The sequence below is a fragment of the Odontomachus brunneus genome, unplaced genomic scaffold (genome assembly GCF_010583005.1).
Source record: "Odontomachus brunneus isolate Ranch 3 - 2012 unplaced genomic scaffold, Obru_v1 Obru_scaffold_175, whole genome shotgun sequence".
NCBI classification, from domain to species: domain Eukaryota; kingdom Metazoa; phylum Arthropoda; class Insecta; order Hymenoptera; family Formicidae; genus Odontomachus; species Odontomachus brunneus.
This window is the reverse complement of record NW_022639625.1, coordinates 373,520-401,383: the sequence shown is the minus strand read 5'-3', so window position 1 is coordinate 401,383 and position 27,864 is coordinate 373,520. Positions and strand designations below refer to the sequence as shown.

The following is a 27,864-nucleotide window of genomic DNA, read 5'->3' as shown; positions in this document are numbered from 1 at the left end:
TATATATATATATATATATATATATATATATATATATATATATGTACATATATATATATTATATATATATATACATATATATATACATATATATATATATATATATATATATATTATATAATTTAAATGCAAAATCCTAATCTAATTCTAAATTCAGATCTGAGTATTTCACAAATTTGAAGTACACACACACACGCGCGCGCGCGCGCACACACATATATGTAACATTATATTTCTGATCGCGACACTCAACTGAAAAACTCACATCTAACTCTAAATTCAAATTTGAATATTTGAATGTGAAACATTCAGATCTAAATTTAAAGATTAGAGTTTATAAATTATATATGAAACATTACGTTTATTACTGTAATTCAACTGAAAAACTCATACTTGACTTTAAACTCAAATCTGAATATTCCCCTTGGAACTTGTCCCACATGAAATACTCTGATCTGAATTTAAAGTTAGGTTCGAGTTTCTCATTTGAATCATATAATGCACAGTCATATAATCATATAATACAGGTTTCTCATTTAAATCATGTAATACACGAGACGTTAGATTTCTAATCATAATTTAGCTGAAAAACTTATATTTAACTTTAAATTCAAATTTGAATGTCTCGCTTAAGAGACAAGTTGAAAAGAGCAATTATTAATATGACTACAAGTTTTCCAGTCGAACACTATGCTATATATGACTCTACTGCAAAACTCGTAACTGACTCTGTGAATTTCACTTGAGACAACCAACAATTATTAGTATAGGCTCGTACTATGCACTCACGAGCGTGAGTATTTCCACTCATGCAAAATCGAAATACGAATACCAACTGTGTTTGTGTGCGTGTAATCGATCGCGAACGATGAGACATGAACGGAAACTCTGGACGAAACATCCGGGCGTATCAATCGGAGTATGTATGCGCGCGAAAGAGGCATCGGTAACGAGGAAGTTAACTGACTAACATACCTGGCGGGATCGACGTTTGACAGATCCCCGTAGTTCATCCTGTTTGGTTGATTGTTTGGCGTCCTCCGTTCTCAGACAACGGTGTCAGTGCCGATGTATCCCGAGTGCACGCGCACCTGACTGTCACTGACAGCGCGCGAAGAGAGGCGGGTGGTGTCGCGCGAGCGGTGAAAGACGGTGAGCCGACCGTGAAGCGGGAGACACCGCGATGACCGGGTCCTTCCCGTGAATGTGCCCGTGAAGGAGAGGAGAGGTGTCCGTAGAGTCCGCAAGAGCCGGATCGTTCAATCGACGCTACGCGAAGTTAGCGGCAGGCTGCCTGGCGTCCGTCGTTTATACAGGGCTCAACTGCCAGGCGATGCGGCGGCAGCGGCGCGTACCTCCTTCCCCTACCGGCCCCTCTCTCGCGTCGCTATCTCCCTCGTCCGCAATACGCTCGTACCCGATGAACTGTCACAATCGTGCGATACGCAGCTTCTTATCTCCCGTGTCACGAGCTTAACGTATTCGGCAGTGCACGGCACTCTGTCACATCCGAATACTCGCTCCTCTCCGACTCCACCCGGCGTACCGCGGTTCCGGTCGAATCACGCAGACGAGCAGTGACAACGTGACAACCGCGCGAGTCGCGCGACCAGCTGGCCTCCCCTCCAGCTCACCACGTCGGACCACAATGCGCGATCGTGATTGGCTCCGGCGAACCACGCGAGCCCCCTCGTTTCCTCTCTGTCGGCATCGACGCGCGGCCTTCCTCTCCCTTTTCCACGTATGTATACGGCGTCCCGTATACGCCGCGTCTGAGGTTAGCCGTTGGTCGAATCGAGAGAGCGCGTCTCGATATCGGTATCGATTATCCTTTCGCGATTGTTGATTGAACGAACCGAAATTTTACAGCCGCTATGTTTATTTCTCTGACCTTACGCGTTTATTACGTGATCTTTGTTTATGTACCTTTCGATTTTATACGCATAAATTCTCCCGTGTTTCCACGTCTTTATCGAATGTAACACCGCACAGGTGCCTAACTTCAAACGTGTGGCATATACACGACACGAGTGTACGCGATCCTCCTCTCACCACCCTGTTTTCCTCCCTATACTCCCTTTTCATATAGACTTTCATAATTGTCGAGACAATCGATGATGGAGGCTTTGCAGTCTCGTAATTGCACTCATGGAGTACGAATGTACTTTTGCGTATTAAAATCATGATCAAATTTACATTATGTTACAACAGCACAAACTACCAAGATATTTTGAAAACATGTGTAAAAGAAATCGAGATATCGTTTGGACGTCTTTAAGACATTTTTTAGTAGACTGTGCTATCTAGTTGTAATTTTTTTGTTATACTAATACAGCAACGAGTTTACTAAATTGATGGTAAATTGATCAAAAAAAAAAAATGAAAGAAAAATCGATGAACTGGATAGCTTCTAGATGTCGCGTGAGAAAGTAAATCTTGCCAAAGGACCCCGCACAAAACCTATGGAAAATGGTTTTCGGTCAAATTGGCTGAAATTTCACTATGTTATAATTTTCGCCATACTGATAAAAAGTTATCATTGCACCAAGTCCCAAAAGTCAATATTTCCCAAGATATAAAGGGTCAAAGTAGTGAAATATGGTCATCCGCAGTAGTAAGACGTATAAGTGATACATTGATATTTATTCACGAAATAAATAAAAATCGATTTTTACACATATATATGTAATAAATATTTAGTTCCGCAATATTTTTAAGATCTGAAACAGTTTTTTGTAAAACTTATATTTTTCGAGATATTTCACCGGTCCGATACTTTTGCCCCACCCTGTATATACATATACATATATATTGCGGAACTAAATATTTATTACATATATATATGTAAAAATCGATTTTTATTTATTTCGTGAATAAATATCAATGTATCACTTATACATCTTACTACTGCGGATGACCATATTTCACTACTTTGACCCTTTATATCTTGGGAAATATTGACTTTTGGGACTTGGTGCAATGATAATTTTTTATCAGCATGGCGAAAACTATAACATAGTGAAATTTCAGCTAATTTGACCGAAAACCATTTTCCATAGGTTTTGTGCGGGATCCTTTACGTCTGTCTATCTGAGACTTCTCGAACTCGCGTGATTGTGACCAGGATATATCTCAATAATGCGTATATTTTATGCTCGCGGATGCTAAGAACTGCGTGATTCCCGGTGCGCATGGTATTTTCCGTCGTCATCGTGTCGGGTTAGTGCCCGATTAATCCGCTAACATTGCCGATCGATTTTCCCTTTGTGGAAATGTCTAGTCACCCAATCATCTCTTAGATATAACGAAAATTTAGTACAAAGTAAAGAGGTTACCGGGAACGAGCGGATCGTGAAATAGCGTACCTAGCTTAGCGTGGGGACGTCGTCTGCGGATCTCTCGCAGGATTCTTCACCAAGTGTCCGCATGTGTGGCCAAATCTCCGACCGGGACGTGAGCCAGAGACGAGAAGGAAAATAGACGCGAGAGATCTATTTGAGGATAAAGAGTACTATTCCCGAACTAAGTTGCACTAACATCCGCGCGAGTACACCGCCACGGACACGCAGCGTGCCAGCTGAAACAAACGTATCGTGCCACTTAGTTGCGAGACTTAGTTTCGCGCAGGTCTATCTTTTGACAGACAGGTGGGCTGTAATATTCCGGTTAGATGGAAGCTACCTGGCGCGAAATCAGCGAGTGTGTCCACGGATTCGCTTCCTTCCTCGATTCTGTGGCAACATCGCGCGCGACATGACGGCATCATTTGTTCCGTATGAACTTGCACCCCACTCGGGTAGCTTATGGAATACGATTGGTCCGCTTATGGAATCGAGATTACGACTGCGATTGTGATATTAGCACAACTTCACATGGTAATATCTTCGTGAACATTGCACAGTTGGTCCGCAAATATGATACGCAATAGCGAGAAAAATTAAGTGCTAGGCACGATTTCATGTGGAATGTACGATTAATTCGCTGCCTACGTCAAATACACAATGAATAATCCATAAGGCAAAGTGAGAAATGCAAATAAAAATTTACGCTTCAGGTACGTACGTCACTGAAGCTATAAAAATGTCAATTACACTTTTTTAATTTAACGCTCAAAAACATATTCTATTAAAAGTTCCAAGTGAAATTCTAAATGTCATAGTGAAAATTTATCGCTGCTTTTTTGTTTCTGCTATAAAATTATATATGTATAAAATTTATACATAGCATAAAATCTATACATAGCATATAACATAGAATAAACAATTTATAGCAGCAGCATTCTAGCAATGTCATTCAAGCAAGAAATGCGACCAAGTTTAATTCCAGCACTCGAAATCTTAAATTATTTTTTAATAAAATTATAACTATTTTTAGGTAGATTAAAAATATGTAGGGTATTATCTTTCCCCCGCCCACTAGATATATAACGTTATTCCTCGTGAAAATTTAAGCCAAAAAGTATCCAGCGAAAATGTCAAGATGTGGTTCATGAAAAATAAATAAGTGATCGAAGAAACAAGACATTACGTAAACTATGCTTCGGACGACCAAGTGGACAGCAAATCTATTTTCTTCACTTTCAAGTACATTTTCTTTGAATAAATTTTTAATTCAGGGCTTAGCTAAAGATGTGTTGTATTAAATGTTGAAAAGTTACCATAAATAAAAGTGGGCGGGAGAAAGATAACACCCTATATAATTGTTAATGCGACGCGCCTTATTATTTAGGAGAAAATAGCTCAAAAAGAATTTTAGAAGCAATAAATGGTTTCTCTACCAAGAAAATAATCTAACAAATGAATTTTTAAATAACTTGTTTTATTATTAATTATTGTTAATAGACATAGTAATATTATTTAAACTCTCATTCGTGGAATAATAAAATCGTGATTATGACCATAGTTTAGGTAGTTAAGACGAAATTAATGGACGATTAAACTTGATAAAAAAGTTACTCTAAATTAATAAATATTATTAGCATTTATAACCCATATTATTTTATTGATAAAGACTTTCATCCCATCCAATTATCAATTGTAACCTTGAATCGATTGAATTTGTTCATATCAATCGTCAAAGAGAAAACCTTTAATTAAAATTGTCGAGTTTGATCATCGATTAAACAGTCTCTCGTCAAAATTACTAAGTTCAATTGTTCATTGGACGATCTTTGATTCTCTTCACTCATATCGATCGCCAATTGAACAATCTTTATTAAATTCGTTGAAATCAATTGTCAATTAAACGGTCTTTGACCGAGTTTGTTGAAATCAATTGTCAATTAAACGGTGTCCAAATGAATTGGCTCATATTAATCGCCAATGAAGCTTGGTAATCGATTACTCGCAACCCTGTATTTCCAACACGTTACTTGTGGCCGGCTTCACTCTTTTCACCGTTGCACTACGTTATACTTTCTTATAGACCTGTTCCGTAATTTTTTCCTAACGACAATGTCACTAGCATAATGTGTTGTTACGCAGCTTTTCTACCATATATAATACCTGCGCGTTATGATAACGTAACGATAACTGTCTTAAAAGTACATTACAGAATAGACCTAGTTAGATCTATTGTGTAATGCTGCAATTCTAAGCAGAACCGTAAATCTCGTAATTTGTTCTCGTAAAATTCGTCAGAACTTATGAGTAGATTTACAAGTCTATGCAATATCATATGTCGTACAATTACTCATAAATATCTACGATTTCATGTAATTTACGATATTTACAAGTGATCTCGAACAAGTTACGAGACTTACGATTCTGCTTAGAATTGCAGCAGTCAGCTTAGAATTGCAATTTGTCAGAAAGCATCATTCTATTTTTCTTCGGTATGTAATGAGCGGCAACAACAAAACGTGCGAAAACGAATTTTGCCTTAGAATGAAACCGGATGTGTGCTTCGGTGTTTGGAGGATGCGAGAGCGCGAGAGAAGAATCGGAGAAAGTGTAGCGGAAGAGACAGCTGGGAAGAAGTAACCTCTTCTATCTTCGGTGCACGCTCAGAAGACGCGTAGGTGCACAAGTTGCAGCCACTTGGTGCCCATTAACGACGACACCGTGTCACGCGTGCATGCACAATGCACGCGACACTTTAAATTGCGATCACGCCACGACGAGCGCGAGAAAAGCGACGATTTTAGCGTGCTGCGTCGCAAAAGCGCCCATGAACGCTGATGACTCGACGAACGAACCTGCGAAAAGAGGGAGAAGCAGAAAAAAAGAGGTTATCGATGTGTAATTTTTGTGCGATCTTCTGGAAGTGAGAGTTACATATGCAATTTTTGCTTAACGACCACTTGGTTCTTGATTGGTCGCTGGTCGAATAATCGAGATATAAACTTCTTTAAATCCAATTGGCCGGATGTAAAAATTGTCTCATGACCTGAATGCTGATGCTGCATATTCGCCGGGTAATGAAATTGTTTCATTTTCTCGGGGTAAAAAATTCCCACGTAAGTCATCTTTGAAAAGAACGTATTTTTATTTTTGATGCATTCATACGTATTTTTGTTTTCGATGTACATGCGATTATTATTATGTGATTTCAAAATTTGTTATTCGACAATTGACACTTGACACGTGTGGATAAAAGAATGCTTATATTTCGATTTCGATAGTTATCGCGAGTTTAAAAATATATGCTTAACACGAGTTTACGTATGATGAAATAATATTGAGTGGTGTAATAAGTAATTTACGATTATATATATTTTCAGATAAAATGAAGCGATTGTATTTCTATGTCGTTGTTTTATGTATGTATGTTGTTAATTAATGTATGTTTCGATCTGATTTATGATCTTCTGCATCCTTCACATACATTAATTCGTCAAATTATAACACAAATATATGTGCTTTATTTGCGAAAAAATTCGAAATTTTTTATCGCACAACCGACATAATGCAATTATGTTGCCGATGATAATATATAGGTAATACAGAAAAAAGAAGATATATAATAAAATATTGAGTATATATTATTTCTTTCTTATGGAGAACTCGGTTGAAATTTCACAGTGTAGACATCTGTGAGAAAAGAGAGAAAGCGATAGCGCACGAAGAGCGCTGAGTTCACTCTACGAATTCGTATTTACCGAGTTTGATTGTCAATGCAAATTCTGATTCAGGTGGTTAGTAATTTTGCAGTGAGTTCAAAGTTTATCACGTGTATTATTATATACATATAGTTAATCATACAGTAAATACATATAGTAAAGTATAAATAACATTATCGTAAAGTATATCAATAAAAACACTATACAAGTTTACAAAAAAATCAGTCTTATTGTATATTTTATGAAGAACAGGGAATATTTTACACAGAAAAAACTATATCTCGCAATAATATTATCTATCGATGCTGCCTCGAAAAAATAAAGGTGTTGTTATTATATATAGTAATAAAATAATATTTTATAGACACATTTCGTACGTATTACGTATTACATCGCCAATTTACAATTCTCTTCGTTTAATGTTCCTGATTGCTCGCTGCGGTCACTTTGATTCGATAATGTTAGAAGTGAAAAAACACGCTCAAAATTCTTAATTGGGATAAAAAAGTATATCCGTAGGATGATATTTGTAATTGATTGAGCAGACTTATAGAATATTCCGAAAATACTCCTTTCAATCTAATAATTATTAAATACATATAATTATTAGATATATTCATTAGGAGGTTAATGTGATAACGACTCATCTTCGAGCTACGTGATTTTGTCGCATTAATACTTAACTATTAATAGCCATTAATAATTAGTTGTTGACTATAGCAAAGGGAAAGATTGTTGGACTTTACCGCCAAATGTACCGCCAAATGTCATTTTACCAAAACATGTTTTTTTACTTGTATGTTCATTTGCGTGTTTTTTTCTAACGTTATTCATGAGATCATAGTGACGAAGAAAGAGGAACATTGTTGCATCATATATATACACGCTTGATTATCTATGAGGGAATCGATCAGCCGTTATTCAATTCTCTCTGTATTTCATCCAATGATTTGCCCTTGGTCTCAGGCACCAAGTAGTAAACGAAGAAGATGCCAACGGCGCAGAAGACAGAGAATATCCAGAAGGTGCCATATGATTGCAGGGTGTTTGTCATGTTGCTATAAAATTTGGTCACGATGAACGCCATGATCCAGTTGAAGAGGCAAGCGCTGCTCCCGGCAATTCCCTTCACCTCCGGCGCAAAGATCTCGGCCATCATCATCCACGGGAGCGGCCCGAAGCCAAAGTTGAACATGATGAGGAAGATACACAGCGGAATAATCGCGAACCACTTGATGTTGTCGAAGGCAGTTGTGTTCTCTAGGCAGTAGTAGTAAATTCCCATTACGAAAGTTGTCACAAGCAATGTTATAATCGATGACAGCAACAGTATCCTCCTGCCAAGTCGATCGACGACAATGGTGCTAGCGAAGACAGCCAGCACCTGAACCACTCCAACGATGATAGTGGCCTCGTTAGGTGGAATGCTACTGCCAGCCTTGGTGAATATACCGGAGGAATAGAAAATGATGGAGTTTACACCGCTCATCTGTTGAAAAAACATCAAGCCGTAAGCGATCACGAAGCCCTTCTTCGTGGCTTTCGATTGGATCGCGACGGAGAAAGACACTTGATTGCGTTTACTCTCCTCGACCACTTCGCGTTGCGCTTGCAGCTCACTCTCGATATCGTATTGAAGGCCACGCAGTTTAATCAAGCTCTTCCTTGCGGCGTCCTCGTTGCCCTTCTGCAAGTAATAGAACGGCGTCTCTGGCATGAAGAAGAACACGCCGAAGAAGATCAGCGGCACCACCGCTGAGATGATCGACAGCTGTTGCATCGTGAGGAAGGTGCCGAGAATGTACGTCAGTAGGATACCTATGGTGAGCATCAGCTGGAAGAATGAACCGAGGGTGCCGCGGATGCTGCTTTCGGCTATCTCGGCGGTATATAACGGCGCAGCCACGCAGAACGCGCCGCCGCTCACGCCAGTGATGAATCTGCCGAAGTAGAACATGATCAACGAGTTGGAGAAGATGATGAGCAGCCAGCCAACGCAGAAAGGTACCACCATGATTAGCATGGACGTTCGTCTGCCTATCAGGTCCGCTAGTATACCGATAGGGACGCAAATCGCGCCAGCTCCCAGGGTAGCCAGCGATCCTATCCAGGAGAACTCCTCTGGGCTCATGGGTATAGCATACTGCTCTTCCAGGTTTTTGCCATTATCTCCAGCAGGAGACGACCAGCCCAGCACCATGCCAGCAGCAAGAGCACCAAGTGTCGCTGCGACACCTGCCAGGTACTGCGGCAGTTTTTTCCCTTGGCTCAATGGTGGACTATCAGTGGAAACTAGGGTCTGCTGAGAGACACCGACGTTCTTCTCAGTCATGTTGGCTTGACCACTTGCTGACAGAAGTGGTGTGCTCTCGTTGGTCTGAAAATATAAAAGAAAGTATCAAATATTTTTGTCTGTTGCACGCTAAGAAATATTTATCGTTCAGCATAGAAAGCTGTCTTGCAATTATTGTAAAATTTATGAATATGCTATATTGTGCTATATATGCTCTTAGATGTCTAGACTATGCATATATCAAACAGGTTCACAAATTTTATAACAGTTATGGAACAGCTTCTTTTGTTGAACACAGCTATTGTTATATCTACAAGTCAGCATCGCTATATATAAGTATATAGATCATAACAGCTTGTATTGTTATAACTGTTGTACACAAAGGAGGATAATGCACACTCAATAAATATTCTATAACAATACATATTTTAATGATAATAGAAATATGCATCATATATGTTCTTAGATCTTTGGATTTATTTGAAGAATTATACTTTTAATGGCAAGTCCAAATAGGAGAAGTAATACATTACTGTGCCATTAATGGTAATATCATAGCTCTAATTTTATTACTATCCTTCATGAACTTTTTAACTTGTATGAATTTGATTAATGTAATTTTTAGGATATGAGAAGAACATGGTCAAAATCACATACAGTGGAGCATGTTGCTGCCGCATTTTCGGCTTCCCACACGTAATTTGCTGCCATTTCTATGAGATGTTTTTCAGCTTATTGTGTACCACAACTCTATATATATATATCTCTATATATAACTTTATTTTATGTATCACTATGATGAATGCAACAGTTTCAGTTTCAATATTAGCTGCAACAAAGATGTAACAGTCGACTGAATATACACAGATATGTCCATTGTTTTTAACGCATTGTTGTTACACGTGACTCTTCAACAAGTACTTTTCCATACGCTGATAATCGCACTCATTCACATTTCTGTTGTCCAGACAACTGTCAATGTCATGTTCAGAAATGACGCAATACAAAAACATTGCGACACAACATCTACCGGCGAGGATTGATTTCACTCTGTGGAAATAATTAGCAGGAAATCTACCGACCGGCGAACTTACAGGAATCGCATGACTGTAAAAATGCTTTAGAGGTAACTAGAGAATGTTGACATTACCGACCGATTGTGATTCAAATAATGGAGTCTCTATTGTAAATACGTGTTTATTTTTTCTGCAAGCTATTAGGTGAGCAAAAAATTCTGAGCTTTAGATTTCATACAACCGAAACAACAATTTAAATTTTATTTATCTTCCCGCCCTTTTGCGGTTTTAAAGCGACATTTTTGACATTTTGCCTTCTAAAATGCCATGCGATTTGGCGTTTGATGCACATAACCTAAAAAATCAATAATATTCACGATGGCAATAACAAAAGAGCATATTCGATTTTCCATCCACTTCGCGTTTCATCTGAAGAAAAATGCTGCTGAAGCCACTGAAATGATTTGTGCTGCATATGGAGAAAACGCTATAAGTCATGCTACGTGTAAAAGATGGTATGGAAAATTTCGTCAAGGAGATTTCAGTCTTGAAGATGAACCGCGTGCTGGACGCCCTCAAAAGATTGAAACGGACGAATTGCAAGCATTGCTGGATATAAACTCCGCGCAAACTGAAAAGGAGTTTGCAGAACAACTTGGCGTTACGCGGCAAGCCATTTCTGTACGTTTACATACAATGGGAAAGGTTCAGAAGGAAGGCAAATGAGTTTCGCATAAACTGTCCGAAGACAACAAAAATCGACGGCGTGACACTGCACTCATTTTGCTTTCAAAGTTCCGAAAAAAAGACTTTCTGCACAAAATCATTACAGGCGATGAAAAGTGAATTTTTTATTATAACCCTAAGCGTAGAAAATCATGGGTTGACCTTGATCAACTTTCAACATCGACGCCAAAGCCCAATATCCACGCCAAGAAGGTTTTGCTCTGCATCTGGTGGGATTGGAAAGGTGTGTTATATTACGAATTGTTACAACCGGGTGAAACAATCACGGCAGACCGCTACCAACAACAATTGACCAATTTGAGCGATGCATTAGAAGAAAAAAGGCCATTTACTGGTCAAGGAAGTCGTAAAGTGATCCTGCTTCATGACAATGTCCAACCACATGTTGCGAAAGCGACTCAGGACCATATCTTTGCATTAGGCTGGGAACTTTTCCCGCACGCGGCGTATAGTCCAGACATGACGCCTTCCGATTACTACCTATTCCGGTCGCTGCAGCATCACTTGGCTGATACACATTTTGTGAGATTTAAAGAGATACGAAAATGCATTGATGACTTTATCGCTTCGAAGCCGGTGAGCTTCTATCGTCAAGGAATTCGCGAGCTACCCGAAAGATGGCAAAAGGTCATTGATGCAAACGGGGAATATTTCGCTGATTAATATTTTTTTTTTGTTTTTTAATAAAGATTGAATTTTGCAAAAAAAGCTCAGAACTTTTTTGCTCACCTAATACTTTTACTAAATATCACGATAATAAGCCACATTTCAAAGTTCAGCTTATCTGAGTATTTCTGCACATGGCAAACGCAAATTTTGATTCCTATCACCGGAAAATGTTCTCGAGATTAAGCATGTCAAAAAGGGAAATGCAAACTTGAAATTTACACTTATCAGATCGTTTTCTTCAAGGGTACCTGTAATAGCTCCAAATACAATAGATTGATCATTCTATCCGTAGATACGTGCAATTTTTAATTTTAGATTTGCCTAGATAATTCCAACTTTTAATTTATACAAATTTATCTAAATTTATCTGCAATCTTTTCCTTGATAATTCGTTATAATTAATCACCGATATTTATTTTATTCATCGATCAATAATTATCTACGAAAGATTAATTATAGATAATTAACTGGAAATCTTGCTAATTTAAATACAATTCTGATAGACTGAAAAAATACTTGTAAATTGATTTGTAAGATATAAAGTTTATTTCTGTGAATAAACTTGAAATTTTACAAATAAATTTTTTGGTACTTTTTTTTCAGTGTAACTTCAACCAGACTTCCGATTTATTTATATTTCATCAGACATTTGGTTGATCCAACCAAATATTCTTTTTAGTGTATAAAAGAAATATGCTCTCTGTGTACGTATGACAATACTGCGTGGTGTCTCGACGGTGCATCAAAAGAGAAAAAGAAATTCAATTACAAGCAACCGTAAGAAAATATCGATATTTGCTTTAGGTACCAATGAACAATAGCGTAATATGAAAAATACGATTTCAGGAATATTTATAGTGCTGATAACAGTACAGATTACGTAAATCGAATGTGACTCACGTAAATATGGCATACGTATTTCTCAACGCGTTGCGTCAACATGCGGTGTTAAATTTGACAAAGTTGAGTGTAAGTATTTTGCCGCGTTGAGTACACAATGATCGTCGGGAATCTTGCAAATTCAGTTTAACGTAATTCGTTTCGAATATGCATGTTGTTCTTAAATCGCCACGGCTCTTCGTATTGTATTGAAACAGCAAGCTAAATCGTATTTAGTGCATATTCACGGATTATGCAACACAGTGATTAGCGATTTACACGTGTATCTTTTTCCAATCTTTTCCCAGTTCACGGATAATTCGATCGATCGTTTGTGCTTGTAAATCAAGTTCAGTGTTAAACGCAATGCTACTTTTATTGCAATAATAATAATCATTTATGAACAGAAAAATTTTGTTTCACAGTAGGACAGGAATAAAATAATGTGATAGTAGAAATAAGAAGAGAGAGAGCGAGAGAGAGAGAGAGAGATCGCAAAGAAAAATATAAATTTTTTGTATGATATGAACATATATGAATAAACAGATAAATAGATAAATAAATAAACAAAGCATTTAAACAAAACAAACAGATAAACGTAAAAATTTTATATATATATATATATATATATATATATATATATATATATATATATATATATAGTGTAACAAAATAACTTGGACAAAAACGTCTAAGACGTGAAAATAAAAAAAAAAGTTTATGTAAACCCATAATCAAGTGGTTCCGAAATTATGCTAAAACAAAATTTACGTTACTATTAAATAGTCATAAATAAACATTTAAATTCTAACAAATGCTCAAAATGGCCGCCATTTGATTGAAAACAGGCACTGGCATGGTGGAGTAAGGAACTATTTCAAAAGTTTGTATAACTTAACAAGCATAAATAATGCGCTGACGAAGTCTCTTTTCGTTATCAATAGATTACGAATACATGAAGTGCTCTAAATGTTTCCATAGATAAAGATCTAACGATTCAAAACGTGGAGGTCATTCGACCGATCCTCCTCTATCAATCTATCTATCTAGATAATTATTATTGAGCACATTTCTCACTTGACGGCTAAAATGTAATGCTCCGTTCCATCAATCATGGTCGTACAAAGTTTCATCTTTGGCAAACATACCGCCCGCTTCGACTGTTATAATTTAAATGTTTATTTATAATTATTTAATAGTAAAATTAATATATAAACTCTGTTTTGTTATAACTTTCCAACGACTCATATTTGAGTATGTATTTATAAAAACTTTTTTCTTTATTTCGATGACGGGAATATGTACCTTAGAAGTTTGTCCAGGTTTTTCGTAAACATCTTATATACACAGGATGTAAAGGTGCTACAGGCTATTATTTCTAAAATTAAACGAAATTTGACATTTTTGTTTTCTATCAATCGTTATGGAAAATAACATCATTTAATGAAGTTAGTTTCTAACTAGGGTCGTTGAAGCAAATTCAAAAATACTTTGATTTTTTAACTGTCAACATGACACAGCCTATAACACTTTTACTTTTATAACTCTATATATCTCTCTCTTTCTCTGTAATATATCATTATAACTTTTATTATTATCCATAATATTACTTTTAACAGCTCCCTTTGCAATGAGACGTTTGAGACGTTCCAAAGTCGCGATTTTACTTTGGTCGCAGTTTTACTTTCGCGGAAAATAAACATATAAATTCCATGCTTGACGCATAGAGACTCACTTTATTATCAAGAATCGTGAACTTTCACCTTTGCGAGTTGTACAATGCAATTAGTCTTCCTCAAATCCGTAAGATTCCTTTCGTAATTTCTTTGTTATCTCGTGCTTTTATCTTCGCTCTTCATACCGCGCTTTCCAATGACACGTTGCGACTTCGCAGATTGTCGAGTGAGTGAGCGAATGTTTGTCAGGTGATACAGATCGAAACTTCACACAATCGAAATGCGTGCCAAAAATAATATTTACAATGAGCGAATATAAAGTGTGCGCCGGTTTTTTCAATATCGTTTTTCTTGTTGGCGTACGGATTCGACGAAATGAAATTTTGCGTCGCGTCGGTGTAGCATTTTCACGATGTTGAGCGCAGCATTAATTTATTCAGCACTTTGAATTTAATGAAGCGTCGAAATTTTTGTTGTCATCTACCGGCTGTGCAAACATCCCAAAATATCTCTCGCAAAAGCTATAGACGCTTCACCTTCATTGTTTCGCTTTAATGTCTCGAAATATGGTGCATGGTATTCGAAACAAACTGTCCGCTGTGAACACATTTGTTTATGCTTTATAAACAATCGATATAAATATTGCTGTATTGTTGTGTATTGCTGTATTGTTGTGTAAAGCGCGTGATGTTATCGTGCGAAATATGTCGCAGCTATCGATACAGATACAGACGAGCGCGAAGAGATAAAAGATTTTTTAAATTTCGATTGGATAAAGTCGCAAAGGTCACGAAAGATTAGAAATTGTTATGACTTTCCTTATTTCTACACGGACGAAATAGCCAGTTAGTGTAACTGGTTTTTCCACCGCCTGATAGAATAAGAACCAGATGAAAAACTTCAGTTGTAAGAAGAAAAAGATTTCTATGCTATGAGAGAAAAAATATCTAAAAAAATAAGAAATATTTATTCGGTGGGTACTAATAACTTATTTACTTTAATTTAAATTCTTTCATTTAAATAGAGCAAACCATTGTTTTCATGAGATTTAAAAAAAACAGGTTTTAAGAAAATCTATATTTTCTTTAATTTCTTCTTCTCAATCAATAGATATCAGTTTTATTGCAATCAAGTTTTAATATAGCTGAAAAATATTCAAGCGAATATTTTCGTTTGCGAAAGAAGTATTATCTCTCGTCACCGAATTTTCATCTAGTCCCTATTGAGTTGCACGAACTGAGATTTTCTTTTCTGAGATTTTGTACGTTCGTCCGTTTGCGATGAAGTTGAACAATGACGTATCATAAACTGTATCTGTCAATAATACTTGCGGTTATCAGGTAAAGGAATTTATCTATCCACATCTAGTCGTATATATTCCGTGTTCGGCTCAAATAGATAATCTTATTGATAAGCGTTTCAGATAAATTATTTTGCCAATATTGAGTAACAATTTACAGCACGATGGATTTGGAAATCTTCAAATGTAATGCTTCTCAAAAGAGTGTTATTGAAAATTCTCGTGCAAACACCGGAAACGCGACGAGCGAAGCTTCGCCTCGTGACATTGGTTTGACGTAACGACCGATGCAGAAATCGCAATATTTTGTAAAGGAGAAAGAAAACAAATTCGAGTCTCTTGCATCACGTATTACAATTGTAAATCTCTTGCGAAGCTTATCTGTCACAGCGCGACGTTATCTGTCTCTTCGGCGGCACATGTTGCTGTCACATTGCAATATATGTGGTTTACGTGCGATTAATCGGATTACTTCTTGCGAGGTGTAATAAACTCCACTCGAAAGTCCCTGAGGTGCTACGTGAAATCGTCGAGTCCAGATATTAACAGCCATCTTGATTGTAGGTATATAACATCATTACAGAGTCGTTACGTTAATCCTTTCGTCCCGAGTGATACATATAGGTACCATAAATATATTATATTTAGGGACGAAAGAGATAAATTCACCGATAAATAAATAAATGCAATGTATTTAATATGAATAATCGCGGTGGCGACGGAGAAACCGAGTAATCGAGAACTATTCGCAGCAAAATGTTCGGGAATGTTGCGCGTATATACAGAGAAAAATATCATTCTATCAAAGAAAAATATTATTCTATCAAAAGAAGCGATTACTTGTTTTATTTTTCTCTTTTTAGATAATGGTTATCTTCGCTAAAAAATATTATCTCTAATAATAATCTTAAAATATACTTATTATAGATTTGAGAAAAGCTCATTCTACTCAAAGAAAAAAATTTGTTCAACTCTGTGCAGTAAGTAAATCGAATTTTTATTTTAGTTTAACATTTCCATGATACCAATAGTATATTATATTTCTTGACGATCTAATTATGTTATAATTCTTTGATTCGTTACTCTACAATATTTGTGTACTGATTTTTAAAGATCATTTGTTAATTGTTTCTCTTCTTTTCTTTATAATTCTCTTTTTTATTCTTTTTTTTTTCTTATTCATTAATTTAACATTCTTGATTGAAATGCTGAATTTACTATTCAAAGTATTTTGAGCAAATGATTGATGTTTGTGATGAGCTTATGATAGATTTGCGGATATGTGAGCTTGTGAAATACATGACAATACAAGTAACTTTTACTTGAATGCAGTGTACGTTTTTGTATGTGCAACGTACGAGTTAGACAATTCACTCTGTGCGCCCAACATTTTTTCTCTACATAGTTAAGCATATATTTCACCAACGAGTATAAATACGAACTAAACGAGTCGATCATTAGAGGTAAGACAAATGAAAAACGACACCTTCATTTCACGCGCGTGCGCGCGTATTTTCAGCGTCAAAGCCCGCGAATAGCGCAAAAATGATTTATGTAACTATTATGTAAGCGACAACGCGCGCCCAACGGCGGTTCCATTCGTGATTTTCGTCCCGTTGTGTTTTTTCCGTTCGTCGAAGCGATTACGACGATCACATGCGGAAAGTGTGCGCGACGTAATTTCCCGCCGAATCCCAAAGGTGATTAACGACGAGCGAGCGAGCGAGCGAACGTGATCGCTTGAGACGCGCTTATCTAGTATATTTCGCAATTGCGATAACACTTAAAATCGAAAGCGCTCGATACAGACGCGAAATCACACGTAGATATTAACCTTTGCGCTGCCAAGTCCCAAAATGTCTAATCATCAATCATTACAACCGGACATTGAGCAAAACCTTGAAAAATCGCTTGTGAAATATAAAGTTCATTTATATAAAATAAAGTTTATTTATGTGAAATAAACTTTTAACTTACAAATTTCTTAGTATTTTTTTTCAGTGGATGTGCTTGATTATCAACTAAAGAGTGTTTAACCCTTGACTAGCCAAGAAAGGAAGGATATTTGTTTTATTTGTTTTATTTGAAATTTATTTCTATCCTAACCTAAATAACTTTTATATCTCACAATAGATTTTCAAGTATTTCAAAATGTACACTGAGAAAAAATTTTTTTTTTATTTGACAAGTATTAATAATATATTTACCTAAATCTAAATTCTTTTATTGAAATAGAATAAATAAAATAGAATAAACGATTGCTTTTATGATAAATAACGGTTTCAAGAGAGTACACTGAAAAAGAAATACTTGAAAATTTTTTATATTAGATAAGTTTATTTCATAGAAATAAACTTTATTTCATTAAAATAAACTTTATTTCTTCACAGAAATAAACTTTATACTCCATAAACAAATTTTTATGTATTTTTTTCTTAATGTATATTTTATCACCTAAAAGCAATCTTAATATATATTTTATCACCTAAAAGAAACGTTTTCTCAATGTAAAAATATGTATATGAGCACAAGTAAATATGTTATTTAGCCGTTATTAATCACACATTGAATAAATAAATATTTTTTAAATATTTTTCTTTCAATATACTTCTCGTTCGTTTCACCGTCGATGCCCGATTTGCACGTTCTGCACATTTCTGAGTCTATATGAATATATTCGCAAAATTACAGAAATAATTTGGAATAATGCAGTTTACATAGATGGCAGTAATTTCTCTCTTGATTTCTTACATTTAATATACATTTACATACAGCCGTCTCATAACAAGCGGTTCGTTTTGTGTTTCTAGCAGAACAGAATTTATGAGTCTGGGAGTAACGCGAGCGAGCACTCACGCGATAAAGGAAGCCAAACAGAATAGAGATTTCGATACGAATGCAATATTGCACATCGATAACATCGCAGCTTTTTAGTGTAATGTCGAAAGAATCTAACCACAATGCGTAACGATAATAAAACGCTTATTCTCGTTTGACAAGCACGAAAAGAACCTTCATCGAGAAGACACATACAATAAGCTTAGTTATGGCTTAACTTTAACATATGTTTATCTGCATTTAAATACTACTAAATGATATATGAAATACGCTTTTTTTTGCAATGTTTTAGCTTCCGCGGTGCACTTGTTTAACAACACAATAAAGAAACATCGAGGACGTGCCACGAAGGGGAAATTCACTCGAGCGACGCTGTCGATTTCGGTCACAAAAGGATCACTTCTTCCACACTCGACGCAAGGAAAAAAAGAAACGAAGAAAAATCGCGGAAGTGAGAGAAAGAGCGGTGGAATGAGACCGAAAGAATCGCTGATGATCTTCGAGAAACTAGTCGTTATTATTTGCAAGTGGCGCGTCCGGCCGGCCATTAAGTTCGGCAATAAAGTCGGCTACACACCTCTTTGCTGTGCAAGAGCTCCTCGTCGGGGCAGTTGTGATGCACGGGAAGTGACTACTAGACGAACGTAGCCTGTACTGACCTCCGTAGTGGCGGCTACGCGACGTCAATCATTGCCCCGGCGCAAGAATTCAATTCTTATCAGCCGCGCGCGATACGCGCGGCCGAAACGCTCGAGGAAATACGTATGTATGTGTGCGCACACGTATTTCTCGCGCGATTATAATCAGAACGGCTATTCGCGAGAAGTGCGACCCGCGGCTTCTTCGCTTCGCTGTGTTTTCCTCGTCGTTTCTTCGTTTCTTTTCGTCTCGCCTCACTTCTTCTTTATTCCTTCTCGTTAACTCTGATGGGAAGGACGTGATTGACGCTCTTGCGAAACGTGATAGACCTTTCCTCGCCTGATGACAGCGCAATGATTGCGGATAATGGTCGTGGAAATGGTCGCATGATTTGCAGCATGAAACGCGACGAGAGGACGGGGAGCGAACACACAGCATCGTCGCATCCGGATCCATATGTCTTGCAAAACTTCGAGAATGTACACAGAAAGAATTTTATACATTCCTTTCCACACACTAAGAGAAAAATTATCTAGAAAATAAGACGTACTCTCATTCGGTAGGTACTAATATTTGCCTAAATCTGAATTCTTTTATTTAAATACGACAAACAGTTGCTTTAATGAAAAGTTAAGGTTTGAAGAAAATGTATATTTTTATTTAAAAAATAAATTTTTTCATTTGAAAAATGAACTAAAGTAAGTAAGCGTGTTATTACTACCTACCGAATAAGTATTTTTTATTCCTTAGACGTTTCTTCTTTTAGTGCATATACATTATTTTCAATTTTAATGTGTATACATTATTTTCAATTTTAATTTTCTATCAGCAAATGTTTAGAGTTCGTCTTGTTAAGGAAAATAGTAAATGTCAGGGGTTTATCTTGTTGATCTTTTAACAGTAGACTTTAGACTTTCTAAGACATGAATAACATATTTGAAACAGAAAAATAATATGTCGAGACCGAATGCCGATATGCTCCTCTGTTGCAAAGTTCTTTGATAATTTTTTTGATAATTTTTGATAATTTTTGCTGATAAAATTCTCTCTGTATAAAGATAAAATCGCTTGTATAATATCACTTCTAGGTATATCTTTGGAAAATGTGCGTCGCGCTTCTTAAAGAACATCCTGCATATTTGACACGTAAGTCATGATGATTTACAGGAAATCATTCTTGATGAACAAATGATGCTTTCATCATCTGAAACGTTAATTTATGTTAATCTATGTTATTGTATTATTAGAGAGTCATCAAATTTGCCTAAAAGCTTCAGTACTTTATTCTCATTTGATTTTTTTCCAGAACTTGGTTTCTTTCCAGACGACGTAGTTACCATCGATTTGTACGTCATTTCGCGTGATAATGATGCTTCTAGAATATCATTACGGATTATTACTTTGCAGTGAATATAGTTTTTCCGCCTGCTTGTCGCGTGATTCATAGGTGATTATCGTTCTCTAGAATAGGAAAGCCAACAGCTGATAAGTAACAGATAATTTTTAGTGCGATTTAATTTTTGCAAAGTTCAAAGATACTCCAACGGTATTCGCTGATAAATATGAATGAAATATATAAACGCATTTTCCTAGCCGGGAAGTGCATTTGCGGTTTCGTTCAAACGACACTTATGTTAAATGACACATATGTTAAACGATATTTTACACACAGTGTCCATTTGGCGATTGACCTTGAATCGCTCATTTTATCACAACATTTCCGATATTTTCCTGCAGATAAGTATAGAAGTATATACATATACATACACAAGCAGTAATTGGCAATTGTGACGTTATAAGGTTTTGTGTTTATTATATTGTTCGTTTAATTGCCACATGAGTTTGTGATAAGTTTAACTGTGAAATAAGTGAAGTGAAGATATTGTAAAGAGACATGGCTGCCTGAAATAATCATTGAAATATATTTATCGATAAACATTTGATACAAACTTAACCGCAAATATGACAATATTAAGAAATTATTAAAGATTAATGCCTGTTTCTATTAAAATTAATTAAACCTGAAGTTGAAAAATTAATTGAACCTTGAGTTTAAGTCTTTATCTGAACAGAGTTTAAACTAAGGTGACAAGACGTCCCGATTTTTCACCCTTTGCCTCGAATTTTTTCGAGTGTTATTTGGGACACCGATTTGTCATCATTTTCAATGATTGTCTAATAATTTTCGAATCTTTTAACTCCTCTCCCCCCCGTCCCCCGCTTCATATATTTATAAAGTGTTCCGAATTCAGAGCTGGGAAATTTGGTTATTTTATTTAAACTTGAGTTAAGATATAATCGACATTGGTAGAAACAAATATCACATACAGATTAGCATCCCAAGTAGCAGACTTACGTCCAAAATGACGCCCAAATCTGGTCAATTTATGACCAACAATGACCAAGGAATGATGATAAAAAATGTCGTGAAAATGTCATGAAAATGACATTCTAATGTCACAGATCAATGACGACATCTTAAGACAACTTAATGACGTTTTAATGACGTCTCTAAACGTCAATAATACGTCATTAAGACGTTGTACAGAAACGTCATTAAGACGTCTTAAAGATATCATTAGTCACTTGTTAATCGACCAGTTATGACCAGTTTTTGACGTCACTTTTACGTGAGTCTGCTACTTGGGATTCTTTAAGATTATTTTTTATATCGTGATATGTATAAAATAATAAGAAACGTCATCTAACGTGGGACATTTAAATCGATTTAAATGATTATCTGTCATTGAAATATTCGAATTTAATGTCAATTGTCCTCCAATCTGTTTAACTCAGCCTGCGCATGCGTCGCAAAATTTGCTTTCTGCTGTTCAGTTTGTTTTGTCAGTTTGTTCTCCAGTTCGGCAAAATTAATCGACTCTCATAGGATCGCTCTTCATGACCGCAAAAAGAGCGAATATGACGTTTGATTTATATACAGATTAAAGCATAACGTTTGCTTCTTAGCGAGGCTTAAATATTCCGTAGAAATTAGGTTAAGTTAGATTTAGCGAGGTTAGGATTGTCGTACTGTACTGTCAACGTCAAGGATTTCACCGGCGAGACAACATTTCACGAGTCCTCACACGGAAACATGTACTCTACGAAGACGCCGACCCTTCGAATCGACGAGGCCGACTTGAAGTGCAAAAACGGCTGCGGTTTCTACGGCAATGCGGAATGGGAAGGTTACTGCAGCAAATGTCATCGAGAACACCTTCAGAAACGACGTGCCCAAGCTGAGCGTGTGTCTCACGCGCAAACTTCGGACACGTAAGATTTTCTCGTCCTTGTGCGTCTTTCTTTCACATATATGCAGTGATTTCACATCATGTACTTGTGTTATGCTTTCAGAGATAATACCAATCGTCTGGTAGTTGCTGGTGGCCACAAATATGAGGAAAAGAAAGTACAGCATGAGAAGAAGTACAAATTGTTGAATCTTTCTTTCAGAAAACCTGTTGCAAAAGGTATATGATGCCACTTGCATCGTGACAGTGCAAATAACAATCTGTTGTTACCAGACATTTGTTTATCTCTTTGCCTTTGCTCATGTGTTTCAAGTTCAAGGATATCAGGAGTTGTATCATGAATTATTGAAAGATAATCCAGATCTTGAGAAAGTTAAGGCTGAGAATCGAGGTCTGTTGCTATACATAGCTAAAACTCCAGTGGAGAAGGATGTGAGGAAGTGTATACATTCGTTTGTAGTGGACATACTCCAGAATAAGGATGTGAAGAGGATAGAAGAACTATCGGAAATAACGCAAAACTTTTATCACGTGTTTGGAAAACGCCTGGAGAATAGCACCAAATATGCAGGTTCTAACTTATGTTAGGCTTGTATATGCTGGCAGGAAGTATTTGGACTTACCTGTTATCCTATTACAGACATACCACCAGACATCAAGGAAAAATTGTTGGATTATGTTGAAAGATATGCAATGACTCTGTTGTATAGAATTCTCTTTTGCCCTCCGTTCACAACCGATGAAGAAAAGGACTTGGCTATACAGAAAAGGTTTGCATCTCAATCTCGAAACGACTTGAGCTACTTTTGTTTGCAAAAAAAAAAGGAAGGCAATGTAGCGATTTATTTTCAACAGAATACGCCAATTGAACTGGGTCAGTGGCAAAAACTTGGAATGCAGAATCCACGAGACCAGCTCAGAAGTTAGGGAACTTGTTTACACGTCTATTACAGGTTCAATAATTAATATTGAATTCATTGAATAGTCTTGTAATCGACGTCGCACAGCACGATGACAGAACGTATGTCTTCCAGATCTTCTAAACATGGATTCCGCTAAGGCACCTCAAGAGAAATTAGCATGTGTTATTCACTGCTGTAGAAATATATTCCTGTTGTTGCAACAATCCGTCGATGGGCCGGCATCTGCCGATGAATTCCTACCGGCACTTATATTTATCGTTTTAAAAGCTAATCCTGCCCGTCTCAAGAGCAATATCAATTTTATCACGAGGTTTTGCAACGCCAGCAGATTGATGACTGGGGAGGGAGGATATTATTTCACGAATCTGGTATAATTTGTGGAATACGACTCTTGTGGCTTTTAGATTACAGTACAAATTTCATTTGAATTATTCTGAACGGCTACTTATAACATTGCAGTGTTGCGCGGTATCGTTCATCGAAAATCTAACCGCAGAGTCCTTGAACATGGCCGAGAAAGACTTCAACGCATATATGTCGGGTGAATGCGTGCCAGCTAATACATGGCAGTCAGCTCTTATGATATGTGAGGTAAGATTTTAGATATTGTTTTCGCAGTTAAGATTAGATTATCTTATCGTTTATATGAATTCACAATTCGTTTACGTTTCGACTATCAGAGTCTTCACTTCATGTGCGAGGATATAACTCTGCTGGACGATTTGCAAGCGAAAAATAACGACATCGTAAAGCAAGCGGAAGAATTAAAAGACAAAATGGTAGATTTCAACGAAAAAATCAAGCAGGATGTAAACAAGGTGATTGAAAGGACGCCATTATTGATAACTCACAGTCAAAGAGTACCTACTAATCTAGATAGCGAGGACGTCGAGAGTTATCAGCTACCACCGCCAATTATTCCACAGGTAAGAAAAAGAGAGAGAAAGATTAAGATTAATTTGTTATACTAATCGCGCTTTGTCAGACATTAATTTGTATTATTCGAACAGATATACCCGCAGTCCATTGGCGAGAACGTGGACGGCGGCGTAATGGCAGACCTGTCGAGCGATTTAATGAGAACATCGTTGGTGGAAGATTCCGTGACGCCGTCGCCGACGTTCGATTTCACATCCTTCATTTGCGACAATCTGGAATTTAGCAGAGGAGGTGAGGATGACACTAGTCTTATCAGTTTAGATACTCAGTCGGACCTCGCAACCGGTGAGACCAGCCAGAGCTTCAAGAAACACACCACGGACAGTTTAATGGATGAGTGTCCGACGCCCGAAGCGAATCTGCCGCCCGCTCTAAAGCCGATCACCTCCGAAGATTATCACGGCTTCACTATCCAGGGATCACACATTCCGACGATTCCGTGTAATACGGGCGATTCGTCGAAAACTTCGACGGACTTAGATACGGATAGCTATTCCAATTATTTCCAGAATATGTAGTGTTTCAATTAGGAAAACGCAACTCGGATATCGCTCGTGTTGGAAGCATTTTGTGAATGATTTCAATCGTGGAAGCGGCTCGATTAGAACGAAGAAATGTTTGGTTGCGCATCAGTCTTCTGCCATATTTTTATTCATTTGTCCGTATGTAAGAAGTTTCTTGTAGATATGCGAAGCGAAATAACGAACATGATGTCTTAGTATAGGCGCTTCTTCTGCCGATGGAATAAAGGAACGCGAATTGACGCTCTGCAGAGTCGAGTTTCTTTTCACTTGATAGCTGAATTCAATATCTTCGTGATGGAAAAAAAAGATAATAAAAACAATCGTTAACGAAAGTTGCTATTAAATATATTTTAATATAGAACATATATCAAATTTCAGTAATTACATATTATTATTGTAGGCATACCTCCAAGTGAGGATTTATTTCCCGAATTTTGGTCGTATTGATTTCTGCGCACACTGGATTATCCCTCAAGTCCAACCTCTTCAATTTTTCATGTCGCTTTACAAAGTTCAATATCTCCTCCATACTCATTAATTTGTTGTTTCTTAGGGACAGAAATTCGAGACTGTGCATAGTAGGGAAATGTTTCAACGACGTTATGTCATTGCTAGACAGAGATAGTTTCGTGCATCGTTGTAACGTGGAAAACTGATACAAACAATCTTTCAAATGATTCGCGCCAAGATTCACCTCCTCGAAGAGGCTGAAGTAGTGATTATTGTGTAAACTTGTCAAGCCTAATCCAGATAAATCGATCTTTGATTGTATTTCCGAGCTCTCCTCCTGCTTCCATATTTCGCTCAATTTGTACTCCACCAAAAGTCTGCTTCCTAAAATGACAGGCGTTATTTTCTTCTTTCATAATTTGCGCGTTAAAAACTTGATAAACGGAGTCGATGGTAAAAAATGATTGTATTTCTTTTTAGAGATGAATACAACCACCATTGTACTTACGCAAATCCTTGTAATAATTAGAGCGAAAAGAGTCTACTTTCGACAGCATCATTAGGTTTTTCAAGATATTAGTGTAAAACTTGGAAAGATCGATCTTCTTCATCAGGAGAATTTCGGTCAGCAAAGCCCATTTGTTATCCGGCTCCATTTCGGACAGTTGGTTGTAGCTTTTTAACTGTTCGTCCAATTGCTTATCGTTGCTATTTTGCTTGTATAGGCTGATATTATCTTTGTAAATCCAGGCGCTCTCCGATTCCGAGTAACACAGTCGATACTTTGTTTCTTGCAATTCTATCGAAACTTTTTTAACACGATTTGGATCCGTCAATGGACTGTCGAGTTTGGCAATTTGTAATTTAGCAAATTTCTCATCCGGATACGATTGCCATTGCACATCGACGTTCTTACTGTTTACACGTAGTGATAGCGAAATTGGTTTAATCAGCATATTGTTGTCGAGAATAACGATAGCGATGTCCTTTTTAATATAAGCACGCCACAGCCGACAGATAGTCACATGTTTATCCAAAAGCCATCTTTGGTAGAACCATGCGCTAGTGTCATTAGGATCAGTAAACGTCGCATTTATGACCAAATCGAGCTCTGTGCGATATCGTTTGTTATTTCACGAAATGTATAACGAAGATACTGGAAGTAATTTGCAAAAGAACCTACCCTCTCTGTACTTTTCATCTTCGATTGGTATTTCTTCCGACGCAGTGCCAAACATTTTGTATAATATTCGACTTCTGTAATGCCAAGATGAGTAGTTCGATATATTGTTTAGTATTTTCGTGTTGGAGAACTCGAGCTCCTTGTTATTAGGGATTTCAGCTTTCTGCACAATGAACTCTCTGTAATCCCAGCAGTGAACTAGAAAAATATGTCTTCAGATACGTTAGTTTATTGGAAGTGCGAATTTTGCAAAAGCTATATTCTTAGTATGTAGTATAAGTCGTGTACGCACAGTAACGAAGGATTTTGTATACTAACAGTTTCTTTCATCTAAATTTAGACATTTTGCACACAGTGCTAATTCTTTTTTCCAATCGGGTTCAAACATCTGTTCTATTACCCAATGTCTTTGGTGCCACACACTGTATGACTTAGGATTTGCCCTGAGACAGCTCTCAGTTAAGCTCATCTCATCTTCGAGCATTTGCTTGTACTCCTCTTCGTCCCTGCATTTTCACTGTTATTTTAATATTTCTTCACTATATTTATCAAGTGTATCATTGAAATATTACCATTTGTTTTTTTTAAAAGCTTCACGGCGAATATTCCACAACGTGTAAATATCTGGATTACTCAAAAGCATATGTTTGGTAATCGACAGCAATTCATCATCCCACAGTTCATCTTTCCTCTGTAATGGGAGTGATACATAGATAAGTGTATAAATTATACATGAGGATTGTCATGTTATATATGCAAAAGAGAAAAATGTCTTACCTTTTGAAATACTATGGAAATGTTAGCTTTGTATTGAACAACTTTAGCAGCCTTTTCCTTCCTCAGTATTTCTTCTTGCTCCGCTGTAGTACGTACCTTCACTCGACCATGCTAAAAGAATATGTGCACACATAATCAGGAATAGACGTTTATCAATACGATAAAATCCATTAATAATATCCATTAATTATCCATTAATAATTATCCATTAATAATTACACAATAACACGTTGACACACATCACAATATCTAATAAACCCAATTACTTACGTTTGTAGCATATAATAAAATAAAGCAATAATTATCACAAGTAAACAATTGAGTAATCAATGAAATATAATATAATTTAAAGTTTTAATCACTTTACCATCGTGAATATTCTCTATCTCTCTTTCTCTCTACTTCAGAGTAATGATGAGTTGCTCAAATCGCGTTACATACACAGCAGTCTATAGTCACTAGACTTTATAGAGTCGCGACTAGCAGTGACTTTTAAGCATCATGTTTTTCTAGGTTTTTCTATATGCAATTCTCAATAATTCTCGAATGCAATTGGTCAATCGGCTCACCGTTTAAAGTGCCACTGTTTGTTTTTTTCATGCGTTATAAATTTCAGTACTACCTGCGTTAGAATTAAATGGGCGTATATTTAATTACTACAATCGTTCACTGAGCACTCAGTGAGCTTTGGAATTTAATT

The 27,864-nt window shown here is 36.7% G+C and overlaps 4 protein-coding genes across 11 annotated transcripts in view; 1 reads left to right on the top strand and 3 right to left on the bottom strand.

Annotated features, from left to right (window-relative positions):
- The window catches only part of LOC116851402, a 40,444-nt gene extending 38,835 nt beyond the window's left edge, over positions 1-1,609 (bottom strand). The window contains exon 1 of the mRNA XM_032830748.1: positions 976-1,609. Within this exon, the coding sequence (XP_032686639.1) occupies positions 976-1,013 (38 nt within the window). The 5' untranslated portion in view covers positions 1,014-1,609. The remainder of the gene's footprint in view (positions 1-975) is intronic.
- A 5,660-nt stretch (positions 1,610-7,269) lies between these two features.
- LOC116851436 (facilitated trehalose transporter Tret1) lies at positions 7,270-19,173 on the bottom strand. Of its 6 annotated transcripts, none has more exons than XM_032830813.1 (3): positions 14,428-14,567; positions 10,011-10,182; positions 7,270-9,437 (listed from the first exon to the last, which is right to left on the bottom strand). In XM_032830813.1, exons 2-3 carry the CDS (start codon positions 10,062-10,064, stop codon positions 7,971-7,973), a joined length of 1,521 nt encoding a protein of 506 aa, XP_032686704.1. In that variant the 5' UTR covers positions 10,065-10,182; positions 14,428-14,567; the 3' UTR covers positions 7,270-7,970. The 6 variants fall into 6 exon arrangements, with proteins under 6 accessions (XP_032686704.1, XP_032686703.1, XP_032686705.1 ...); XM_032830812.1 differs by having other exon boundaries at positions 14,400-14,546; XM_032830814.1 differs by lacking the exons at positions 10,011-10,182; positions 14,428-14,567 and adding an exon at positions 19,056-19,173.
- A 2,576-nt stretch (positions 19,174-21,749) lies between these two features.
- LOC116851433 (rab5 GDP/GTP exchange factor) lies at positions 21,750-25,086 on the top strand. The gene is made up of 9 exons (XM_032830805.1): positions 21,750-22,390; positions 22,472-22,587; positions 22,682-22,939; positions 23,009-23,138; positions 23,224-23,321; positions 23,403-23,659; positions 23,751-23,882; positions 23,972-24,217; positions 24,302-25,086. The coding sequence occupies exons 1-9, from the start codon at positions 22,212-22,214 to the stop codon at positions 24,746-24,748; spliced, it is 1,863 nt and encodes a 620-aa protein (XP_032686696.1). The 5' UTR covers positions 21,750-22,211; the 3' UTR covers positions 24,749-25,086.
- On the bottom strand, positions 24,890-27,814 carry LOC116851434 (geranylgeranyl transferase type-2 subunit alpha). 3 transcript variants are annotated; one of them, XM_032830809.1, is made up of 8 exons: positions 27,435-27,814; positions 27,165-27,275; positions 26,960-27,078; positions 26,706-26,893; positions 26,388-26,585; positions 25,713-26,315; positions 25,161-25,588; positions 24,890-25,041 (listed from the first exon to the last, which is right to left on the bottom strand). In XM_032830809.1, the coding sequence occupies exons 3-8, from the start codon at positions 27,028-27,030 to the stop codon at positions 25,018-25,020; spliced, it is 1,512 nt and encodes a 503-aa protein (XP_032686700.1). In that variant the 5' UTR covers positions 27,031-27,078; positions 27,165-27,275; positions 27,435-27,814; the 3' UTR covers positions 24,890-25,017. The 3 variants fall into 3 exon arrangements, with proteins under 3 accessions (XP_032686700.1, XP_032686697.1, XP_032686698.1); XM_032830806.1 differs by having other exon boundaries at positions 27,532-27,814; XM_032830807.1 differs by lacking the exon at positions 24,890-25,041 and having other exon boundaries at positions 25,078-25,588; positions 27,532-27,814.
- Positions 27,815-27,864: the final 50 nt, after the last annotated feature.

Excerpts from the sequence above, each read along its gene's own strand:
- LOC116851434 (XM_032830806.1), bottom strand. Across the intron at positions 27,079-27,164 it reads TTTCCATAGTATTTCAAAAG|AGGAAAGATGAACTGTGGGA; the intron begins GTAAGACATTTT and ends CTCCCATTACAG. Across the intron at positions 25,589-25,712 it reads TAATTATTACAAGGATTTGC|GAAGCAGACTTTTGGTGGAG; the intron begins GTAAGTACAATG and ends CTGTCATTTTAG.
- LOC116851436 (XM_032830813.1), bottom strand. The coding sequence starts at position 10,064 with ATGGCAGCAAATTACGTGTGGGAAGCCGAAAATGCGGCAGCAACATGC. Across the intron at positions 9,438-10,010 it reads CGGCAGCAACATGCTCCACT|ACCAACGAGAGCACACCACT; the intron begins GTATGTGATTTT and ends TTATATTTTCAG.
- LOC116851433 (XM_032830805.1), top strand. The coding sequence starts at position 22,212 with ATGTACTCTACGAAGACGCCGACCCTTCGAATCGACGAGGCCGACTTG. Across the intron at positions 22,940-23,008 it reads GAATAGCACCAAATATGCAG|ACATACCACCAGACATCAAG; the intron begins GTTCTAACTTAT and ends ATCCTATTACAG. Across the intron at positions 23,322-23,402 it reads TGTTTACACGTCTATTACAG|ATCTTCTAAACATGGATTCC; the intron begins GTTCAATAATTA and ends TATGTCTTCCAG.